The sequence below is a fragment of the Hemiscyllium ocellatum genome, chromosome 7 (genome assembly GCF_020745735.1).
Source record: "Hemiscyllium ocellatum isolate sHemOce1 chromosome 7, sHemOce1.pat.X.cur, whole genome shotgun sequence".
Lineage (NCBI taxonomy): Eukaryota > Metazoa > Chordata > Chondrichthyes > Orectolobiformes > Hemiscylliidae > Hemiscyllium > Hemiscyllium ocellatum.
This window is the reverse complement of record NC_083407.1, coordinates 55,404,162-55,429,041: the sequence shown is the minus strand read 5'-3', so window position 1 is coordinate 55,429,041 and position 24,880 is coordinate 55,404,162. Positions and strand designations below refer to the sequence as shown.

General features: G+C 42.6%; 1 protein-coding gene across 1 annotated transcript in view; it reads left to right on the top strand.

Moving 5' to 3' along the window:
- Positions 1-13,374, top strand: part of c7h7orf57 (chromosome 7 C7orf57 homolog) — a 44,771-nt gene extending 31,397 nt beyond the window's left edge. The window contains exons 6-7 of the mRNA XM_060827762.1: positions 1,870-2,017; positions 13,314-13,374. Coding sequence (XP_060683745.1) covers positions 1,870-2,017; positions 13,314-13,374 — 209 coding nt within the window. The remainder of the gene's footprint in view (positions 1-1,869; positions 2,018-13,313) is intronic.
- Positions 13,375-24,880: the final 11,506 nt, after the last annotated feature.

The window sequence follows — 24,880 nt, the reverse complement described above, 5'->3', positions numbered from 1 at the left end:
AAAGTTTTGAATAAAACTCAGTAGACCCGGTAGCACCTGTGGAGAGCATGTCATTAACACTTCAAGTCTAATATGACACTTCTTTAGAACACTTACAGCCAAAACCTTGGAATGAGACGGTCACTAACCACTATAAAAAAAGTACTGAATCAAGTTAGGAGGTAACTGACCTTATCTCTGGCCAGAGAGATTCAATTGCCTCTATCTGCTTCAGGTTGCACCTATAATTTGGCCACACATCTGGGGACAGGGAAAAGAAACTTCATTAAATTTTCACCAGTATCATTTATTTCAATTATTCAGAAATAAAGCCTCATGATTCTTAGGAGGAAAGACAACATTTGTAATAACTGTTTCAGAACATCACAAGATGCTGGAAAAGATTAAAAACTAGTGTATTATTGTCAAATTCAGATGTTGGAACAATTATAAACTTGTAATTTATCACAAAGTTTACAGTTCTTAAGATATTCAATGTCACTGATAAATATGTTTGACAATTTCTCAATTGACAAAATGATTTGTTTAGATTACTTACAGTGTGGAAACCGGCCCTTCGGCCAAACAGTCCACACTGACCCGCCAAAGTGCAGCCCATCCATACTCCTACATTTACCCCTTATCTAACACTACAGGCAATTTAGCATGGCCAATTCACCTGACCCACACATCTTTGGACTATGGAAGGAAACCGGAGCACCCGGAGGAAACCCACGCAGACACGGGGAGAAGGTGCAAACTCCACACAGTCAGTCGCCTGAGTCGGGAATTGAACCCGGGTCTCTGGCGCTGTGAGGCAGCAGTGCTAACCACTGTGCCACCGTGCCGCCCACCATGAGTTTGGGACTTACAAGAGAAGGAAATGCAGTGTGTAGGGTGACTGAACTCAATGAGTGCTAAAATTTTGATTCCTGATAGTGGGTTGAATTGCAGAGATTAAGCGATAGGTTCCAACTCATTTTGCATGTCATGAGTAATCATTACCACAATCCCTTAAATAAATTTTGCTGCACCTTTAACGTAAAGTCAGCAGTGCATGAGAATTCTCTAATATACCTTTGTGTGTGAGCTCAACTATTATTCTTGCTGAACTCTGCTGAACAGAAGTGGGGTGTAGGAGAATAGCGGCTTATAAGGAGGCCTAAGACTGGCACTGGTGAATCAATGATGAGGGAGAATAGAGTGGAACTGGGATCATAGAGCATTGGAAGAGGAATCCAAAAGATGATAGAAAATGTGGCCAATGGTGTGGACTAGTGAAAGAGTGAAGTGCCTGGTTTCCTGGGTGCGCTGGTGCAAACAATGAATCAAGGTCCAAAAATGGAGGTAATTTTCAATCCTCTGTTGGGAACAGCACTTGATGATTAAAATATCACCCTGGGTCTTGCAGGGGTCAGTTGACTCAAGGAGAACAATGTTCCTTCCATACACTTCCTCAGGCAGTCATTCTGAAAGTTTGCTCTTGTCTCCTGCTGTTTCATATTTTGATAATAATCAAAATTGTAAAATCTTTGGCTATAACATGTAGTAAACAAGCTCTCCTTAAAATCTCCCCTACCTTGCCTCACAATGATTGCAGTAGCTCCATTCTCCAGCATTGAATAAACTGTGCCAGTACAATGCCCATTATCCATCATTTTGGAGTCAAAAAAGGAATAATTGAAAATTCTGCTCTTTAGTTACTCTTTGCCTGGGGTCAGAAAGACATCTTCCCCAATTTAAAGTCAGTGTTTACTTCAACTAAACTTGTAAGGATTAAAACATGAGGATTGTTTGCTGTAGTAATTTTAATGGATATTGAATGTAAAATGCACTGTTTAATTAGTTAAACATGTTCTCTCTAATCTCAGAATTTGATTTCTTTCAAAGAACATACAGTTGCTGTGAAAACTGAGGTTTTGCCTCAGGAAATTCAGCCCACATATAGAGGAAAGAGGATGACTGGCATCAGAGGAAATGAAAAGAATAAAGTTACTGCAGAAAATGATTCTTTCTTCAAAATCTTTGGTGAACACAGGTAAGATATCCATTCATTATTATATGAACTTTGAGTGACAAGAAGTTATTTCTCTTCCTTGTTAATATATGTAATCATTTTAAGACAGCCAGGTTTTGGTGTCTGATAAAATACTTTTACCTTTTAGTTTCTGCAGGCCTGCACAAAATGCACACCTGAATAGAGACCTAACCATGTCCAGTGGCCTTGATGAGTATGGCAGATTGTCTTTGACTTACTGTGCCAGGATTCCCTGACTAACGGGTACCTCAATGGACATGATTGAGGAGTAAAGTCATAGAGTCATAGAGGTGTACAGCATGGAAACAGTCCCTTCGATCCAAACCGTCCATGCTGACCAGATATCCCAACCCAATCTAGTCCCACCTGCCAGCACCTGGCCCATATCCCTCCAAACCCCTTCTATTCATATACCCACCAAATGTCTCTTAAATGTTGCAATTGTACCAGCTTCTACCACTTCCTCTGGCAGCTCTACCCCTTCAAGTACCAACCTCTGTGTGACTAAGCGGCCCCTTAGGTTTCTTTTAAATCTTTCCCCTCTCACCCTAAACCTATGCTCTCTAGTTCTGGACTCCCCAACCCCATGGAAAAGACTTTGTCTAATTACCCTATCCATGCCCCTCATAATTTTGTAAAGCTCTATAAGGTCACACTTCAGTCTCTGATGCTTCAGGGAAAACAGCCTCAGCCTGTTCAGCCTCTCCCTATAGGTCAAGTCCTTCAACCCTGGCAACATCCTTGTAAATCTTGACTACACCCCTAAGTGTTGGATACTTGGCTGCCTTTTGCTGCATATGCTGTGTATTTGCCATATATACTATTGGAACTTGCAACAGACATGAGATGAGATAGCATACTGCCATGTAGCAAGGTGTGCCCCTCCCACACTGAGCACCAGGCAAGTTAACTGGTTGTGTAACTTCACTAATTGGCGAGGCAAGGCAGGGATGCTGTGATTCTGGATTAGAGTGATGCTGGAAAAGCAAAAACCTGCACCCACACCTCCTCCCTCACCTCCATCCAAGGCACCAAAGGAGCCTTCCACATCCATCAAAGTTTTACCTGCACATCCACCAATGTCATTTATTGCATCTGTTGCTCCCAATGCGGTTTCCTCTACATTGGGGAGACTGGACACCTCCTAGCAGAGCGCTTTAGGGAACATCTCTGGGACACCCGCACCAATCAACCACACCGCCCTGTGGCCCAAGATTTCAACTCCCCCTCCCACTCAGCTGAGGACATGGAGGTCCTGGGCCTCCTTCACCGCCGCTCCCTCACCACCAGACGCCTGGAGGAAGAATGCCTCATCTTCCACCTCGGAACACTTCAACCCCAGGGCATCAATATGGACTTCACTAGTTTCCTCATTTCCCCCTCCCCACCTCACCCCAGTTCCAGCATTCCAGCTCAGCACCATCCCCATGACTTGTCCTATCTGCCTATCTTCCTTTCCACCTATCCACTCCACCCTCCTCTCTTACCTATTACCTTCATCCCACCCCCATTCACCCATTGTACTTTTTGTTACCTTCCCCCACCTTCCTTCCTGACCTATCACCTTTATCCCCACCCCCACTCACCTATTGTACTCTATGCTACTTTCTCCCCACCCACACCCTCCTCTCATTTATCTCTCCATCCTGCAGCACTCTGCCTCTATTCCTGATGAAGGGCTTTTGCCTGAAATGTCAATCTTCCTGCTCCTCGGATGCTGCCTGAACTGCTGTGCTTTTCCAGCACCACTTTAATCCAGAATCTGGTTTCCAGGATCTGCAGTCATTGTTTTTACCAGGATGCTGTGAGCAAACAAGTAGGCACTAATACAACATCTGAGCCTCCCTGAGATGCAGCTGGGAGCAGTCTGAGAGATGAGTACCTGTCCCTGTGCATAAAGTATTCTTGCTGCAGCCCTTCAATGCAAGTGTTGGCAGAGCTCCCTCTAATTTTCATTCCGACTATGCATATCTCTGAGGTCCATGCACAGCAGTGATTTCCAGAACCAGATGTTAAAGTTGACATACATCATGTGTGGAACATTGGACCAACCCCACATGCAGACATCCACGCAGCTTAAAGGAAACATTGGTTGCTGGAGCACTCTACAGTGCAAGTCTGTGTTTTTAGAGTGCACTGCCTGTGCAATGTGGAAGAGCGAGGGTGGCCATGGATGGTCATCTGATTCCAGAAAGCAATGAGTTAGAGGAGGAATATATTTGGCTAGTGCCCATGCATCAGGCTGTTGGATTTTGTTGCTCATTGTCCAACACGGAGGTCATTTATGTGAAACACTTTATGCAAATCAAATTATAACCAGGGTAAAAGCTGTTGCTATATTCTCTAGGAACATTTCCCATCAGAAAAAAATTACATTTTTACACATTTTATCTTTTAAGATTAAATATTGAGCATGTCTAAATTCCTATATTTGTAAATGAAAGAATGTTTAACTACACTATATTTAGAAAGAGAAAAGAAACATGCTAACTCTAAATACTTAGCTATTGCTCGTTGACTTCCACACAGACCAACTTTCATTCCCTTGTCAATTCCTTCCCACTGAACAAGCCTCGCCCACTGGGTGACTCACTCCTGCTGGGCAACTCTCAGCTGCTTGGGGACTTTCTACAAAGGTTGACCTTCTCCTGCTCATTGACACTGTCACAGTCACCATCTCTATTGCAAGTCAACTCTCTCCCTCTTGCTGACTCATATTTGCTGACTCTCTCCTGTTTGTGGTTTCCCTGCCTGACATGAAAAATAAATTCATACATTCAGGAACACAAAATAATAAAGACTATTCATATAATACATAAGATAAACTAAGTAAAACTTAATCTTTAAAACACTGGTGAGAAGTCACAGATTCCCATGTGAAATGTCATTTATTCAATCAACACCATATTCCATACTTACATTGTGCTTCACGTGGGGTAATATGACTACATTGGCTCAAAGCTCCTTCAACTGTGTCTGAGTCAAAGTGTGTAAAATTCTGTTCTAACATACAACATTAAGATATGCACTTCAGATTGCCACTACACCTCAGATGTAACACGGCCTTGTGGATTTTTGCTCCATACTTAAACTTAACTCAACCTCAATTTATAATTCTTCCATTTAATTATCTTTTATGTAATTTTAGTAATTGGAATTTAAACTGTTACTTTATTAGGCAGCAACAAATGGAGAAATACAAAGCAAAGGTCCTATGGAATAGTACTGATTAATGAGCACATGACCCATTTTTAAAAAAATTGTTCAAGTGATATGAGCATTGCTGGCAATTTATTGCCCATTCCTAACTGCAATTGAGAAACAAAGAAAATTGGTGTGGGAGTGGGCTAATCAGCCATTCGAGCCTGCTCTGCCATTCATTATGATCATGGATGATCATCCAATAACCTGTTCCTAATTTTCTACAGTACCATTTGATCCCTTTAATCCCAAATGCTATATCCCATTCCTTCTTGAAACTATATAATGTTTTAGCCTTGACTACTTTCTATGCTAGCAAATTTGACAGATTCACCACTCTCTGGGTGAACTTTATTTCCTCATCTCAATCCTAAATGGCTTACCTAAAAGGTTGTGGTAATACACCTTCTTAAAACATTGTTTCCATATGATGTAAGCATACCCTCAGAATTCTGACCAGTGAGTGTGAAGAGTTATTGCTATGATGGATTGAAGGGAATGTACAGGTGGTGTTCTGATGAAGCGGCTGCTATTATCCGTCAAGGTCCTTCAAAGTATGTAATTCAATTATATTGTAAGAACAGAGGAACGCAGGACTTAGGAGCAGGAATGGGTTTTTGGTCTTTCAAACTTGCTTCATCATTCAATATGATCGCGGCTGATATGGTCTCATATCCACATAGTTCTCTACAATCCATAACTCAAGGCTCCTTTGTCTATGTCAGCCTTAAATAAATTTAAAGACCTAGCCTTCACTATTTTCTGGGTAAGAAAATTCCACAAGCTAGCCACTTTTGAGAGAGAGAAAAAAAATCTCTAATAAAGGGATGACCTTTTATTCATAAACTATGTCCCATAATTTTAGAAACAAAAACAAGGAAGTTTCTGGAAAAGCTCAGCAGGTCTGGCAGCATCTGTGCAGAGAAATCAGAGTTAGCATTTTGGATCCAGCGTTTTGTAACCCTTCCTCAGAATTGATGGTACCTGGGATGTTGTCAGTTTATATGCAGAAAATAGGGTGGGGGAGGGGATAAGAAGTAAGTGATAGGTGGGGATAGAGCCCAAAGAGAGAGAAGAAGAATTGGATAGGCAAAAGAGTGGGTAATGATCTAGTTGAGTAGCTGTTACTGCAGACTGTTAGTGGCTAACAACAGGTCGTGTGGAATGGCAGACTATGTGATAACAAGACCTGGTGTATAGGGTCGTGGGCTGCGACGTAGGAGAGTTCAAGCCCTAAAATTATTGAACTCAATATTGAATCCAGAAGGCTGCAGGGTTCCCAAGTGGAAAATGAGGTGTTGTTCTTCCAGCTTGCACTGAGTTTTGCTGGAACATTGCAGCAAGCCTGAGATAGAAATTTTGACCAGGGAACAGAGTGGTGTGCTAAAGTGGTAGACAACTGGAAGCTCAGGGTGTTCTTTGCAGACAGAACGTAAATGTCCTGTGAAGTGGTCACCCAATCTATGCTTCATTTCTCCAATGTAGAGGAGACCACATTGTGAGCAGTGAATGTAGCAGACTGGATTGTGTGAAGTGCAGGTAAAGTGCTGCATCATCTGGAAGGTATGCTTGGGCCCTTGGATACTGAGGAGGTAAGAGATAAATCGGCAGGTGTTACACCTTTGCAGGGGAAGTTGCCATGGGGCTGTGATGGGGTGTTGGGAGTGAAGGAAGAGTGGACCAGGGTGTCCCAAAGGGAACAGTCCCTGTGGATAAGGGAGGGAAGGGGAAAATGTGTCTAGTGGTGGCATCTCACTGGAGGTCGCGAAAATGGCACCTGATGATCTCTTGGATGTGGATGCCGGTGGGATGGTAGGTAAGGTCAAGGGGTACTCTTTCGCTGTTGCAGGAGGGAGGAGAGGGAGTGAGGGTGGAAGTGCAGGAGATGGGTCAGACCTGGCTGAGAGTCCTGTTGACAATGATGTTAGGGAATCCTTGATTGAATAAGAACCAAGGCTGTCTTGTCAAAGGTGGCTTCATTGGAACATATGGAGATGGAGGAACGGGGAGAATGGAATGGAGTCTTTACAGGAAGCAGGATATGAGGACATATAGTCCAGGTAGCTGTGGGAATCTGTGGGCACTCTATCCCCAGAAACTGAAAATGAAAAGTTGGATAAGGGAAGGGAGGAGTTAGAGATAGCCTGGTGAAAGTGAGGGTGGGCTGAAAAATGATGAACATTTTCAATTCTGGATGAGAAAGAGAAGCAGCATTGATGATATCATTGATATATCAAAGAAAGAGTTGTGTGTGGGGGCTGGAATAGGACTGGAACAAGGAATGTATCTCACACACCACAAAGAGACAGGCATAACTGTGGGCGGCATGGTGGCACAGTGGCACTGTGGTTAGCACTGCTGCCTCACAGCGCCAGAGACCCGGGTTCAATTCCCACCTCAAGCAACTGTCTGTATGGAGTTTGCACATTTTCCCTGTGTCTGCGTGGGTTTCCTCTGGGTGCTCCAGTTTCCTCCCACAGTCCAAAAAAAATGTGCACATTAGGTGAATTGACCATGCTTAATCGCCTATAGTGTTATGTGAAGGGGTAGATGTAGGGGAATGGGTCTGGGTGGGTTGGTCTTTAGAGGGTCATTGTGGACTTGTTGGGCCGAAGGGCCTGTTTCCACACTGTAAGTCATCTAAAAAAATCTGGGGTCCATGCGAATACCCATGGCCACCCTTCAGACCTGGAGAAAATGAGAGAGGAGTTAAAACAGACATTGTTGAGGATGAGGATGAGCTCAGCCAAGCAGAGGAGGGTGGTGGTGGGTGGGGACAGTTTGGGTCTTTGCTTCAGGAAGAGCGGAGAGCCCTGAGACCATCCTGATGTGGGATGGATGGATTGAACGTCCTAGTAAAGAGGAGGCGGCTGGAGCCTGTAAACTGGAAATTCCAAAAAAGGTGTAGAGTGTCAGAGGAATCACAGATGTAAGTGGGCAGGGACTGGACCAGGAGAGAAAAGACTGAGTCAAGACATGAAGAGATGAGTTCTTTGAGGCAGTCGCATACTGAAACAGTGGGTCTGCCCGGGCAGGCCAGTTTTTGGATTTTCAGGCGGAGGTAGAATTGAGGCTTGGGGACTATCAATTTGGATGCAATGAGGGGCTGCTCACCAGATGAAATGAGGTCAGTGACTATAGTTGACACAATGGCCTGAAGTTGACAGAAGGAGGTATCTGAGAGCTGCCACTCAGCCTCTGCAATGTAGAGGTCAGTATGCCAGACTACAGCAGCACCACCCTTATTGGCAGGCTTACTAACAACGTCATGATTGGATCTAAGTGCACAGAGTGCAGTCAGTTCAGAGGGAGATAGGCTGGATTGGGAGAGAGAAGCAATGAAATTGAGGCAACCAATGTTACGTTGACAGTTCTCAATAAACAAGTCAAGTGCAGGTAAAAGGCCAGAGGGAGGGGTCCAGGTAGAGGGGAGAGTGTTGGAGCTAGGCAAAGGACTCAGTGGGATGGGGAGAGGATTCTTGTCCAAAGAAATGGGCACAGAGGCGAAGATGATGGACGAAGAATTCAATATCATGTTGTGCCCGAAATTCATTAATGTGGGGACGCAGAGGGATACAGCTGAGACCTTTCTGAGTGCAGTACGTTGAGCATCGGAGAGCAGAAGGTTAGGAGGGATGGTGAATATCTGACAGGAGGTGGAGTTGAGAGAGGGGATGGAGTCAGAGGAAAGGGGAAGGGAGGAAGATTCCAGAGGGCCATGGGTATCCCTGAGCTGTTGCATCTTGCGCATCTTAATGCCTAAAAGGAAAATAAAATGTTTTTATTTGCACGGTGAATGAGCCAGAGGATGAAGTAGAACTGCAGAGTCGTGCGGCCCTGAGCCAGCGTGTTATGATGCTGTTGGAGAGCGAGGTCGAGAGTGTGCATGTGATGGTGCATGGCACTGAGTGTGGGTCTCGGGATGTGGGCAAGAGCAGCTGACTATGGAACATTGAACGTGATGGAGATACCTGTGATCCTGGGTGGATTCAAAGTATGAGGGATGAAACTGCAGTTGGAATCCACGTGGGATGAATCTGAGCCGGAGGAGATCACTGAAGAATGTGCTGTGGCTGTGGAAATGAGTTTTAACAAATACACCAGGAGTGACAGTGAAATTAATGTCAGTGGAAAAGAAAAAAAGATTGGAATGGAAATTCCGTTAGAGAGAGGAGCAGAACTTCTTTAAGGTTGGCATGCCAAGAAGAGATGTGGCAGTGAGTTAAATATTAAATAAAAACCAAAAGAACTACAGATGCTATGAGTCAGAAACAAAACAGAAGTTGCTGGGAAAGCTCAGCAGATCTAGCAGCATCTGGGAAGAGAAATAAGAGTTAACATTTCGAGTCCAGTGACCCTTCCTCAGAACTGATGATAGCTAGGAAAATGTTTTTTATGCAGATGATAGGGTAGGGAGATTTAATTTTATTTCCTATAATTTTAGTCTCTGTCCATAAAGAGAACAACCAGCAGCTATCCAATCCTCTCCAGATTTTATATGGTTCAAGAAGATCAGCTAACATTAATCAAAACTCCAATGGGCGATAGACGTAAACAACCTTTTCTTTGGAAAATAAGCCCTTCATTCCAGGAATGAGTCAAAGTGAACCCTGTTTAAACTACTTTTAAAGCAATGATATCTTTTTTACAAATGAAGAGATGAATACTGTTCACAATACTCAAAATGATCACTCACCAGTGCCCTAAACAACTGCAGGAATACATCTTCCATTCCCCTTACAATAAACAGCAACATGACATTTGCGTTCCTAACTACTACATGTGATTCATGCACCAGCATACCCAGATCCCTCTATAATACCAAATTCTGCTATTTCTCTTCACCTAAGTAATATGCTGCTTTTCTGTGCTTTCTACCAAAACTAACAACTTCACATTTAACCATGTTCTTAGGCATGAACTAACTTTGTGCCATTCGTTAACTCAACCTAGTTATAAAGTAATTGCAGGAAAATTTCCTTAGAAAAAGTTGCATGACTCCCCTTTTTTGCTGTAGCAAGCACCTGAAAATGTCCAGTAAGTTCTGAATGATCCATGAAATTCCAGCTAGGGTCAAGGTAGAATCAAGGTAGAATTTACTTATAGACATTGCACTGTCTGTGGCCAGCCAGCTCAAAATAGGTCCTTGAACTGAGGAGATTCGAAATGCCATTACATATTTTTGTGAAATATAATGCCTGTTTCCCCTCATTTCTCCCTCAATATCTCTCTTCAGTCTTAGTGGTATTAGAAACAGGATCTCTGTCCCAAAGCTAATTAGCATTTATCTTTGTTATCAAAGAAACATTGGGGAAGCTAATTATTTGGCTTCAAATTGTTACATTTCTGAACTATGTAAAGCCTAATGCATGATTTTAGGCCCTTTAGGGCAATTGATTTATTTATTCTTTAACGTATTCTTTCTAATCCACCTGTTCAGATGTGTTATTACACACCTCTAGAGCAGGTGGGACTTGAACAGGTGGGACTGGGTCTCTCAGTCCAAGGGTAGGGACACTATCACTGGATCACAAGAGGGCCATATCCTCTGTTTATACCCTTTTTTTTACAGCTCAGTGAAAGAAAAGAAAACAAACCAAAAACACAATAACAAAGAAGAAAAAGGAAGGCAATATCTTCTTAGGCAAGGGAACTCTTTTTGCCCCACAGTACACTGGCTATGGCCAGCCAGCTCGGAGTCAGTCACCGAAACTGAGGAGAATTCTGAACTCGCCGTGCATATATTTTTTCACAAATGAATTTTGTATTTTATTCAACAGCTATTATACACAAAGGCCAATGTTCAATATCTTCTCATTACCAGCATCTGAGGAGCCTCCAAAATGGATGATCTTCATAAACAATGTAGAAATAGCACCAGAGTCCATTTGCCATGTAAAGGTTCAACAAAGTCTGAGCAGTACTGCATCTTCAGCAGTTGTTCACCTGGATCTCTGCCTCATCTTTCGCTTTTTACACCTAATCCTGTGCATACACTTCCTCCTCCACTTTGTTCTCATATCATCAAGGTTCATGCAACCCCAGAATCGAAAGAAGCTTCCCCTGTTTATATTGGTCAGCCAGGGCTTCCTGCTTGTCCGAAGTTAACAACCCAATCAAGGCTCTCATAGTCATCCTGGCTCCGATCACTACTTTAATCTTGTTCACATATTTGCTCCTGCAATTCAATTAGCTGCAGTGGAGTGCCCACAAAATAATGCTTCAGTGGTTCTGAGACACCAATCTGGCGGGTTTTACTGGAAGCTCCAGTGCTGGAATTATACATGTTTCAGTTAAAATGGTTGAGGTGCAATTACATTAATTGTGTCATACGACTTCAATTTAAATATGTTCATCATATGCTTTGCCTACCCCAGGAAAACACAAACTTGATAAGTGGAAACTTATGTGGAACACAGTTATAAGGGCCTCTTACTGAGATATTTGTATCATTGATAGTCACAGGTGAGGTGCTGGAAGACTGGAGGTTGGCTAGCATGGTGCCACTATTTCAGAAAGGTGGTAAGGACAAGCCAGAGAACTGTAGACCAGTGAGCTTGACGACGGTGGTGGGCAAGTTGTTGGAGGGAATCCTGAGGGACAGGATGTACATGTATTTGGAAAGGCAAGGACTGATTAGAGATAGTCAACATGGCTTTATGTGTGGGAAATCATGTCTCACAAGCTTGATTGAGTTTATTGAAGAAGTAACAAAGAGGATTAATGAGGGTAGAACAATAGATGTGATCTATATGGACTTTAATAAGGCATTTGACATGGTTCCTCATGGAAGACTGGTTAGCAAGGTTAGATCTCATGGAATACAGGGAGAACTCACCATTTGGATACAGAACTGGCTCAAAGGTAGAAGACAGAGGGTGGTGGTGAAGGATTGTTTTTCAGACTGGAGACCTGTGACCAGTGGAGTGCCACAAGGATCGGTGCTAGGTCCACTACTTTTCATCATTTATATAAATGCTTTGGATGTGAGCATAAGAGGTATAGTTAGCAAGTGACACCAAATATGGAGGTGTAGTGGACAGCAAAGAAAGTTACATCAAAATACAATGGGATCTTGACCAAATGGGCTGAGAAGTGGCAGATGGGAGTTTAACTTAGATAAATGTGCGTTGCTGCATTTTGGGAAAGCAAGTCTTAGCAAGACTTATAGACTAAATAGTAAGGTCCTAGGGAGTGTTGCTGAACAAAGAGACCTTGGAGTGCAGGTTCATAGCTCCTTGAAAGTGGATTCACATGTAGATAGGATAGTGAAGAAGGCATTTGGTATGCCTTCCTTTATTGGTCAGAGTATTGAGTACAGGAGTTGGGAAGTCATGTTGTGGCTGTACAGGACATTGGTTAGTTCACTGTTGGAATACTGTGTTCAATTCTAGTCTCCTTCCTATTGGAAAGATGTTGTGAAATTGAAAGGGTTCAGAAAAGATTTACAAGGATATTGCCAGGGTTGGAGGATTTGAGCTATAGGGAGAGGATGAATAGGCTGGGGCTGTTTTCCCTGGAGCTGAGGGGTGACCTTATAGAGGTTTCTAAAATTATGAGGGGCATGGATAGGATAAATAGACAAAGTCTTTTCCCTCGGGTGGGGGAGTCCAGACCGAGAGGGCACAGGTTTAGGGTGAGAGGAGAAAGATATAAAAGAGACCCAAGGGGCAACTTTTTCACACAGAGGGTGGTACGTGTATGGAATGAGCTGCCAGAGGAAGTGGTGGAGGCTGGTGCAATTGCAACATCTAAAAGGCATCTCGATGGGTATAGGAATAGGAAGGGTTTGGAGGGATATGGACCAAGTGCTGGCAGGTGGGACTCGATTGGGTTGGGATATCTGGTGGGCATGGATGAGTTGGACCGAAGTGTCTGTTTCCATGCTGTACATCTCTATGACTCTATAACTCTAAGTGGGAAGCTACTATTTTAGTTGTCCATCCATCCTGTTCCCTTTTGTCACGTAGAGTTAAAGTTAAGTTTAGTAATTGCATGCGAACTACATGTGAAATTAGGTTTTCAAAATTGTTGATTGCTGTTAAATCACTATTTGCTGATGCCCAGTTTGATAAAATGTTTTCTTTAACTTTAGACCAAAAGAGATTCGTCGAAGTGTGGAGAACCGTCTGCAGTCTGAGATTGCTCTTGCCTGAAACTCTTGTCAGCTATGGGGGAAAATAATAAATAGGTTAATTTTAAAATTCTGATTGATTTTGTAGTACTGAGATTTTTATATTTGTCATCAAATTGATATTTGACATGAGCAAATAAAATGCTATTCTTTCATGTAAAATTACTCTTGTAGTTTAAATTGCCTGCAGTTTTTCAAACTGAATTGTTATTAATCCATATAAATATAATCTTAAAGTTTAATTTTTAAAAATGAAGAATTTTTGAGGTTTATATTTGTCTTTTCAAATTGTATAAATAATTAATTTCATTCCAGTGCGAAAGGTTAAATAAATGTTCTATAAAAATGAAAATGGACTAATCTCTTGTTTGATAGACTTTAAAGGGTAGAGAAACACTCTTTAAATTGTATTTGGGGTGTAAACATCACTGTCACAGCCAGCATTTCTTGTCCTTCCATAACTGGCCTTGAGATGGTGGTGGTAATCTGCCTTCTTGAACTGCTCTATTCCATGTATTTTAGGTGCACTTGCAGCAAATACTGCTAGAGAAGGGAATTCCAAGTTTCTGACTCACCCCCTATGAACAAATATTGAAACAGGTCTAAGTCGGAATGCTGTGTAACTGGAGGGGTACCCACACGTAGTAGTGTTCCTTAGCTCCTCTTACTCATCTTCTGAGATGGTTTTTGGAAGGTGTTGTCAAATAAAGCTTAGTGAATTATTGCTTTGTAACAAGTGGATGCTATATGCTGCTACCACTGTTTATCAGAGGTGCCAATTCATCAGACTGCGTTGAACTGTATTCTATAATTTTTCGCAAGTCTTCACAAAGTTTCCTGAAAATAATACATATTGGTATGTCCTTTAACACATGGAACAGCTAGTATTTGGAGTGTTGCTACAACTAGCCAAAACAGTAGGCGATGGCCTAGTCGTATTTGAAATAACTCCACCGAGGCCAGTATCCTGTCACCAAGTCACCCTTTCTTTACAGATGAAGAGCCCTTGATGCTGACCCAGCTGCAGCAGAGCCAGCTCTAAGAGTGAATAAGATGTCTGACACTCCAGTTTTTAACTGTCAGCCAAGGCTGCCTGATTGGACCAGATTAACAGTGCCAATCAGGGAACTCATATTCAATGATGTCCACCTGACTGATCTTGTAACAGTCATGTCAGTATTAATGGTAGACTATTAATCCATAGATTCAGGTCATGTTCTAGGAACCTATGTTCGAATCCTGCCATGCCAAAATCAATTATAATCTGGAAATAAGAGTCTAATGATGACCATGAAACCATTGTCGATTGTCGGAAAAATCTGATGTCCTTTTGGGATATCCTTATCTTGTCTGGCCTACATGTGACTCCAGACCCACGGCAATGTGGTTGACTCAAGTGCCCTCTGCGCAATTAGGGATGGAAAATAAATGTTGGCCCAGCTAATGACACCCACATCCCGTGAATAAATAAAAAATTAGCTAAAAGCAGATTTAACAAAACATAAGAAATAGGGGAAGCAGTGGGCCAATTGGATGCTCAAGGTTACTCCACCACTCAGTGAGTACTTGCTTGATCTAGTTGTAGCCCTAACTTCACTTTGCTGCTTATTCTCCATAACTCTTGATTCTCTTGTTGATCAGAAATCAATACATTCTGTAATGCTAATTCCACTCCCCTCTGATGTAGGGAATTACAAACACCATGACCATCTAGAATGAACCTCCTTCTCATTACTTGATAAATGGGAGACCCCTCATTTTGAACTTTACTTCCAAGATTTAGATTTCCCGTATGAAGAGAAATGCCTACCTTGTCAAGCCCTCACAGAATCTTATATATGAGAAGGAGGCTAGGTGAGGACCGTGAGGAGGTCAGAGGCAGCTAGATCTATTGGAGTTGATTAGAATTGTTGCTTGCTGTACAATAGAGAAAAGGCTTGGTAAATGGCTATGATCTTTTGTACATTTTGACATAGTATACTAAATGATAAAGGGCTTATGCCCAAAATGGGTCAATTCTCCTGCTCCTCAGGTGCTGCCTGACCTGCTGCGTTTTTCCAGCACCACACTCTCAACTTTAATCTCCAGCATCTGCAGTCATCACTTTCTCCAATACAAAATGCTGACAAAGTTAACTGTACAAAAGGCACATATATGAGTGAATGTGCAATTAAATAATTAAAACTCACAAGAGTTGGAAAATGTGGTGCCGGAAGAACACAGCAGGCCAGGCAGCATCCGAGGAGCAGGAGCTGAAGAAGGGCTTATGTTCAAAACGTCGATTCTCCTGCTCCTCGGATGCTGCCTGGCTTGCTGTGTTTTTCCAGCACCACATTTTTCAACTCTGGTCTCCAGCATCTGCAGTCCTCACTTCCTCCTAGCTCAGATGACATGTCCATGCAGTAGCATACTGGAACTCCTGGAAACCTTGTGGCTTAGGGTAAATACATGAGTGGTAAGTGTTTGAAGTACAAATGGCTTTGGTTGAGAGTGTTGAACTGGAGGCTGAACTATAGATACTGCAACCCATCAGAGAGGAGGAAGTTAGCTGGATTCTTTATACCAGGAGGCAGACACACCTCTTCAGGAATTCAAATGAAGCAAATTATGGAACACAGAGTGTAGACATATTGGAAAGGCATGGACTCTACCATTTTCCAACAGGTTCGAGATTCTGTCAACCTGTTTGGATGAAAATAGGACTTACACAGTGGATGTAGAAGTCATTCAATTGGGTGGGGTGGGGGGAGGTGTTGACAAAGGAGTATGGTAGTATTTGTTGGTGATAATATAGTGAGGGGGATTGACACTGTTTCATATGTCAAAAAGCAAGAGTCTGAAAAATTGTGTTTGTGACTCGCTCCAACATTCAAGACAACTCAGAACTGGGAAGGAATTTATAGTAGAATGGGAAGGGGGAAGGATCCAGTGGCCGTGGTCTATGTGGGCACCAATATCATAGGTAGAAATAGGAAAGAGGTTCTACATAGAGAATATGCAGAGTTATTCACTAAATTGAAAAGCAGAATTTAAAATATATAATGTCTGAATTATTATCTGAGCTAGCGAGTTTTGAGAAGATTTGTAGCTCAGGTTGAGGTTCTGGATGAAGGTTTGCTCACTGAGTTGGCTGATTCATTTTCAGATGTTTCATCACCCAAGGAAACCCAAATATATAAATAGAAAGCGGGCTGCACCACCAGTGCTTCATCCGGAAGCTTGCTGAAGATGTTACCTGGTATGGTGACGAAACATATGAAAACAAACCTTCCAACTCAGCGAGCAAACCTACATCCAATATTATCTGAGCTGTGTGCAAATTAACATAAGGTACACAAAATTAGTGATTAATGCAAAACTCAAAGGCTAATGTGGAACAAGTGGATTCTTGTTCATGAGCCACTGGCACCAGTAATCTGGAAAGTGGGACTGAATCATTGGGACTGTCTCTACCTGATCTGTGCTGGGGTCAGTGTCCTTGCAAACCATATAATTAGTGAAGAAATGAAGATTTTCAACTAAATAGTTTGAGCAAAGGATCAAAGAAGCAAAGAGAAGAGAGAAAGGAAACAGTATAATGGGAAACAAGGGTTTGAAAGTAGCAGGAAGAAAAAGAGGATAAAAAACTTGGAATGTACCAACAATCCCAGCAGTACATTCCTAACCAACCCGAGAATAAAAAAAAACCTGCTTCTGGTTCTTTCCTCATTAGTTTTTTTAATATACGTGCTCTGGTGATTGGCTCATCTGTTTCTGCTGTTTCTCCTTCCACCAAAAAAGTCCTTCACAATTTTGAAGAGTTTAATGAGTTGCTCTTGTGAAGAGCTGACTGGTCATAATAGGGGCAAGTGGTCTCTTACTGTGCTGTGACTATTCTATGATTCTATGACTGCTACATGAGATCAGTGATATGTTACTGAACTGTCAGATATATAAACTTTCACTTGGGCAATGCTGACAAGGACTGACAGGTCTACCTGCAGAATGCAATGTTGGAGTAAAAGATCAGTTAATCTTTAGGGTCTATCTGTTTTGCAATGCTCACCTCATATTTGAAAATGAGTTTCAATCAGGGTCATGCCTCCATTGATTCACAGCAGCCCATGGGCTCCCTCTCCTATGGAACAATCACAAGAATGTCTCCAAGTGACCATGGTTAACCGCTGTTAAAACTTCTCTTCACAACCTATGCTATAAGACTAACAACCTCAATTTCTCCAGGTAATTGAAGTCATGTTTTGATTTTTCTGGTGACCTAGTTAATCTTCTTCTGCCCTCTCTGTGGCCTTGACATCCTTCCAGATGTATTGCACCCAAAATTTCACACAGTATTCCAGCTGTGGCCGAACTAAAGCAAAAATATCTTGTAGTCATTGAGAAAGTGAAGGACAGCAGGATTGTATTCCTCCGGATGTACCCTGCACACCTCTCCCCTCACAAGTGCCCTTGCAAAATTGTAAAAACCTCCAGAAAATAAGTATGAATTGGTTCCTTAACAGGCTCAATTGTCTGCCTGCTCCCAGTAAGCGCAATCCGTATCTAGAAACGTAATCCCCTCTGGTAGACATCAACAGCAGTGGGGATATGTTGGACTTCTGTCCTGAGAAGTTGCCACAGTCCCCTCTTAACCCATCGCCTCAAGTGCAAAAAAATTCCACACAATGTAGTATGTAAAATATTGTTCAGAATTTATTTTCACTGTCTGGGACTTAATTGATATTTTTTAAAATACCAAGAACTGGCTGTTGTTAAGATCATTTTGCAATATTCCTCAAGGACAGAATGAATCCATAACGTGATATAAAACCTCTAGGTCCTTGACACTGTCAATTATGTTTATGCTTTGACATGCATTTGTTTATAATTTGTTTGGAGTTTATTGTATTCAACAGGATTGGCAAAATAGTGGAAGATGGGTCAAAGAAAGATGTGCTCAAATTTTACAGATTTTAATCAGACTACATTCTTCAGAAAAGGGTTCAGATCTAGTCACAGACCACAAAAAAGATATTTGAATCCTCGAGGCTGCATAAAAGAAAAAAAGTTTAATCTCATGCTTATCAGAAAAGAAATGTGAAACTCGTGACTTTTCAGACTTGACTCCATCAATTGTGTGGTGACATTTTAGAGATATATGATGGTAGGATTTATAAAAGAGTTAGATCTCGTACATTCCTTAAATTATAAGCACAGCATTGGGATAGGGTGCAAACTAAAATGCAAATTTTGGATTGACCATGAAGGTCAGGGTGAAAACAAATTTCCTGCACTTCTTTACTTTAAAAACATTGCACCTGTATATCTCTTTCAACATAATTAAACATTCAAGGTACTTTGCAGGAATACAGTCAAATAAAAGTTGACACTTAGCCACAACAGGAGATATTAATACAGCTTATCAGAAGTTTGACAAAAGAAAGTTTTTTGAGCTGTGTCTTGTGAGGTAAAGGAGATTATAGAGAGATTTAGGTAGAGAATTCATGAACTTATGTCATTGTCAGCTAAAGATATCATAATCAATGATGGAGTAAAGAAAGGTGGAGATGAACAAAAGGCAAATAGCACAAAAATCTCAGAGGATGGGAGGTTTGGGGGAAGTTACAAGCAGGGAGAACTGAAATTATGACAAGCTTCTAAGCTAAGAGGTGCTGACCTGGTGGCATTAATGCTGGACTGTTAAAGTAATGTTCTGGAGACTGAGGTTCAATAAAAATCTGGAATTAAGAGTGCAATGATGACCACAAATCCATTGCTGATTGTTAGGAAAGACCTGTCTAGTTCACTAAAATGTCTAGGAAAGGAAACTGTCATCCTCACCTTCTCTGGTCTACATGTGACTCACAGCAATGTGTTTGGCTCTTAACTGATCTCTGGGCAATTAGGGACAGGCAATTCATGAGAATAAAAGTAAAAAAAACTTTTTAAAATGTGGTTAATGTAGGTTAATGCACACAAGAAACATGGTATACGGGTTCATATGATTTGGTTTGAGCTGGGAAATGAGAAATAGCATTTTGAGGGTTTAATCTAAAATACAGGTTTGGTGAGGTGACTAAGACATGAGCTATATGATATTCTAACTGGGATTACCCTAGCTTTGAACTTCCATATGGTGAGTTGCAGAACTTATCCATCAATGAGAAAAGTTTTTTTATCAGCTATAAATCTTGAAAGCAATATACATATCATCTTTTTCAGTCTGCTCATTTGTATATCAAATGAAGAGTCAGTGACATAAATCCCATCCAAAACAGAGGTGGCAGTATGAAGGAATTTTCAATCCTGCAGTCTTTAAAATAATGACTACCCAGTGTAACAAAATAAGGAACAAGCAATCAGTTTAGAGCAGCACTTTGATCATTCACTCTTCTGTTAACCAAAGTGACTGCATGCCTTGTGAATCTTATCCTGACATTTGTCAAGAATGTCTGCTACAGGTGCAGTTGGTATACATAACCACACAAAGGAACTGAAATGGCAGAAGGGTAGAGAAGATGCACGATTTCAAAACTCTGACCTGCATGCACATTTTAAAGTTAAGAACAAAAACACAGATGGAGAGATTCTCATGGTTGTGAACCTGCCAGAAATGACATCTGCACCAACCGAAAGGACATGACACTTTACTGAGTGTCAACTCTCATCTCCAAGATAGACACCAGTTCTGCAGGAAGTTAATTAATTCCAAGAAAGCAAGCAATATAACACATTAGTAATTCGAGCTTTTATTTCTTTGTCACCCTCAGTGCCAGCATGCTTGGACATCAATCATCTGGTGATATGGCACCAACTGGTTTGAGCACCGTCATACCAGTAGTCAGAAGCCATAACAGTCCAAGCTCCTGACACACAATGTGCAATACCAAGGAAATATTAATGCCCAGGAATTCATCTTAGTAAGTAGGGAGGGTCAATTCAACTTCATGCCATTGAGCACCAGTGTGCCTCCAGAGCTCCTTGCAGGGTGCTCCTGATATTGAAAGCTTCCATCCATCTACCAGTAACACAAGTACCTCGAAATGCCACAGCAACAGACGAGAATTTTGCCATGAGGCAAGACTCACTTAAAATGGCAGGGCCTTCCTGATCTCAGTTAATCAGAAAATGCTGAAAATGTGTTGCTGGAAAAGCGCAGCAGGTCAGGCAGCATCCAAGGAACAGGAAATTCGACGTTTCGGGCATAAGCCCTTCATCAGGAATGAGGAAAGTGTGTGCAGCAGGCTAAGATAAAAGGTAGGGAGGAGGGACTTGGGGGAGGGGCGATGGAGCCTAATCAGAAAATGCTGCTGAGGCCATTCAGGCAAATGGAGCACCATGCTCAGCAGTTGTCTCCAGCACAAAAAAGGTCTGTGGGGGCACTAAGGCACAGCATTTGCAAATGCATGAAGAAGTCACTGTTACCATGGGTCGTGAGTAACGATTTTGGAGTCCATTGTGAAGGATGAGATCTCTGAATACTTGGAGGTGTATGGTAAAATAGGGCAAAGTCAGCATAGTTTTATCAAGGGGAGGTCATGCCTGACAAATCTTCTAGAATTCTTCGAATAAGTAACAAGCAGGTTAGACCAAGGAGAGCCAATGGACCTTATCTATCTGGACTTTAAGAAGGCTTTTGACAAGGTGCCATGCAGAAAGCTACTGAGTTACATAAGGGCCCATGGTGTCAGATGCAAGATGCTAATATGGATAGAAGCTTGGCTGTCTGGCAGAAAGCAGAGAATGGGGATGAAAAGGCCCTTCTCAGGATGGCAGCCGGTGACAAGTGGAGTTTCGCAAAGGTCAGTGTTGGGACCACAACTTTTCTCTTTATACATTAATGATCTAGATGAAGGAACTGAGGGCATTGTGGCTAGGTTTGCAGATGATGCAAAGACGGGTAGAGGGACAGGTAGCATTGAGAAGGCAGGGAGGCAGCAGAAGGATTTGGATCGGTTAGGAGAGTGGGCAAAGAAGTGACAGATGGAGTACAACTTGGGAAAGTGTGAGGTCATGCACTTTGGTAAGAAGAATAGAGGCATGGACTATTTTCTAAATGGGGAGAAAATTCTGAAGTGCAAAGAGACTTGAGAGTTCATACAGGATTCTCCCAAGGTAAACTTAGTAGTTAGAAAGGCAAATGCAGTGTTGGTATTTCGTTTGAGAGGACTTAAATATAAAAGCAGGGATGTCCTTCTGAGGCTCTATAAGGCTCGGATTGAACCACATTTGGAGTATTGTGCGCAGTTTTGGGTCCCATATCTCAGGAAAGATGTACTGGCCCTGGAACGTGTTCAGAGGAGATTCACAAGAAAGGTCCCAGGAATGAAAAGCTTAACATATGAGGAACGTTTAAGAACTCTGGGTCTATATTTGATGGAGGGGGGATCTAATTGAAACTTATAACATACTGAAAGGCATGGACAGATTAGATGTTGGGAAGATGTTTCCATTCGTAGGAGAGACTCAGAACTGAGGGCACAGCCTTAGAGTAAAGGGAAGACCCTTTAGACCTGCAATAAGGAGAAATTTCTTCAGCCAGAGAGTAGTGAATCTATGGAATATATTACCACTGAAGACTGTGAAGACCAGGCCATTGCGTATATTAAGATGGAGATAGATAGGTTCTTGATTGTCAAGGAGTTCAAGAGTTACAGGGAGAAAGTGGGACAATGGGGTTGAGAAAAACCGCCACAAGCCCCACTTTTTCCCCCTTTGTGAACGTCACTTCCGTTGGTGACATCACTCCTGACCCCAAAATCATGCCCACTTAAGCAACTGTCTCCACCCCCACCTCCAGCTTCACCATTCCCCCAGACTTCTTTCTCACAGAGAATGAATGTTTAGTCCTCAGCAAAGATCTCACCTTTATCCTTTTATGCTCCCAGATTAATGAGTTCGACACATGCTGCAACTTTGAACATTTCTTCCGCTGCGTCCACCTCCAGGCCCACTTTTTCAACCAAGACACCCGCCCAATCACCGAGGACCTTCCTCCAGCCTCAAACACACTCCAACTACCTGGACACTCTGTGACGGTCTGTTACCTGCCCTTGACCTCTTCATTTCAAACTGCCGCCATGACATCGACCACCTCAACCTGTCCACCCCCTCCTTAGTCACTCCAACCACCTACTCTCATAACACACAGCCCTCCACTCCTTTACTCCAACCCCAACCTCACTATCAAACCCGCAGACAATAGTGTGGCACACCAACCACTGAAGCCAGGCATCAGCTCACAGACACCTCCTTCTACCACCCCCTTGATCACAACCTCAGCTCCCGTCACCAAGCCATCATCTCCCAGACCATCCACAATCTCATCACTTCTGGGAATCTCCCATCCACAGACCCCTACCTCATTGTCCATGAAGCCCGCACCGCCCAATTCTACCTCCTACCGAAGATTCACAAACCTGACTTCCCTGGTCAACCCATTGTCTCAGCCTGTGCCTGTCCCACTGAACTCATCTCTTCCTACCTCGACACCGTCCTGTCCCCCTTAGTCCAGGAACTCGCCACCTATATTTGTAACACCACCAATGCCCTTCACCTCCGCCAAAATTTTTGTTTCCCCGGCCTCCAACGCTTCATCTTCACAACGGACATCCAGTCCCTGTACATATCATCCACCATGTCGAAGGTCACCAAGCCCTCCATTTCTTCCTCTCACACCGTCCCAACCAGTACCTTTCCACCGACACCCTCATCCGCCTAGTTGAACTGGTCCTCACCCTCAACAAATTCTCTTTCCAATCCTCCCACTTCTTACAAACCAAAGGGGTAGATGGGGCACCTGCATGAGACTCAGCTATGCCTGCTTCTTTGTCAGGTATGTGGAACAGTCCACCTTCTACAGTTATACCAGCACCACACTCCACCTGTTCCTCCGCTACATCAATGACTGTATCGGCACCATCTCGTGCTCCCATGAGGGGGTTGGACAGTTCATCAACTTGACCAATACTTTCCACCCAACCTCAAATTCACCTGGACCATCTTGGACACCTCCCTCCACTTTCTGACCCTCTCCATTACCATCTCCGGTGACTGACTAACCACAGACATCTATTACAAGCCCACAACTCCCACAGCTACCTAGACTACACCTCCTCCCATCCTACCTGCTGTTAAAAATGTCATCCCTTATTCAAATCCTCTGCCTCCACCACATCTGTTCCCAGAATGACAAATTCCACCTAAGAAAGTCCCAGATGGCCTCCTTCTTCCAAGATCGCAATTTTTCGTCCCAAGTGGTTGACGATGTCTCCAGCGCATCTCCTTTACTTCACGCACCACCATCCTTGAACTCCACCCCTGGTCCTCACCAACTTCCACATACATCGCATCATCCCCCTCCACTTCCGCCACCCGCAAACGGACTCCACCACTAAAGATATATTTCCCTCCCCACCCCTATCAGCATTCCGGAGAGACCATTCCCTCCGCGACTCCCTCGTTAGGTCCAAGCCCCCCACCAGTTCACACCCCTGCAGGCACCTTTCTCTGCCACCGCAGGAATTGCAAAACCTATGCCCACACCATTCCCCTCACCTCTGTCCAAGGCCCCAAGGGATCCTTCCACATCCATCAGAAATTTACCTGTACCTCTACCAATGTCATCTACTGCATCCTTTTCACCGAGTATGGTCTCCTCTACATCAGGGAGACAGGAAGCCGTGTTGCGGATCGTTTCAGAGAACATCTCTGGATGAATTTCTGCTGGTACTGCTCATTTATGCTAGAGGAAATTAATGTCTGTAGATATGGTTTTTTTTGTTCTGAATGGTGTCAAGCTTTTTGACTGTTGCTGCAGCTGAATTCATCTAAGCAAATGGGGAATGTTCTATTACATTCCTGACTTGTGACTTGTAGATGGTGGACAGGCTCTGATAGAAGTAGGTAGATTCTTGTTTGGCAAGGAAATCAAAGGTTATTCGGGGTGAATGAGAATATGAATTTTGAAACTCAAACAGATCAACCATGATCTTACTGAATGGCAGGCTAGGCTTAAAGGGCTGAATTGTTTACCTATACTCCTGTTTCATATGTGCCAGTTTTTTTTGCCCAATGTTTTCATACATTTGTAAGGACCTATATAATACATTATAACATTGATCTTGAATATTATTAAGAAAAAGATACCTTTACCTGCAATTTTCATTTTGATAATCATATGGAATTTGAAGCGGTTATTATAGAGCTATGTAATCAGTAGCAAAACTGTGTCAGACATTTAAAATTGAATTAACCCATTGCATCAGGAAGTGCATCTGTCTTCATATCACAGCACCCTATTTGACAGCTGTCACCTCACTTTAATGAAAAAAAACACAACCACTGCCAAATCTGTACTAAATATACAAGCAGGAGATAGCATTATTAATGTTACTTGCAGCTGTATATTCAGGGACAATGAACTGGTGATTCAAGCCTAACAACAGCTCATATTGTTTTATTTCATTGGTTTGGTAAAGTGCTGTATCGGATGTACTGTAATGGGATTGTTGAAAAGATAAATTATATCCATGAAGATTGCGCTTCCCCAA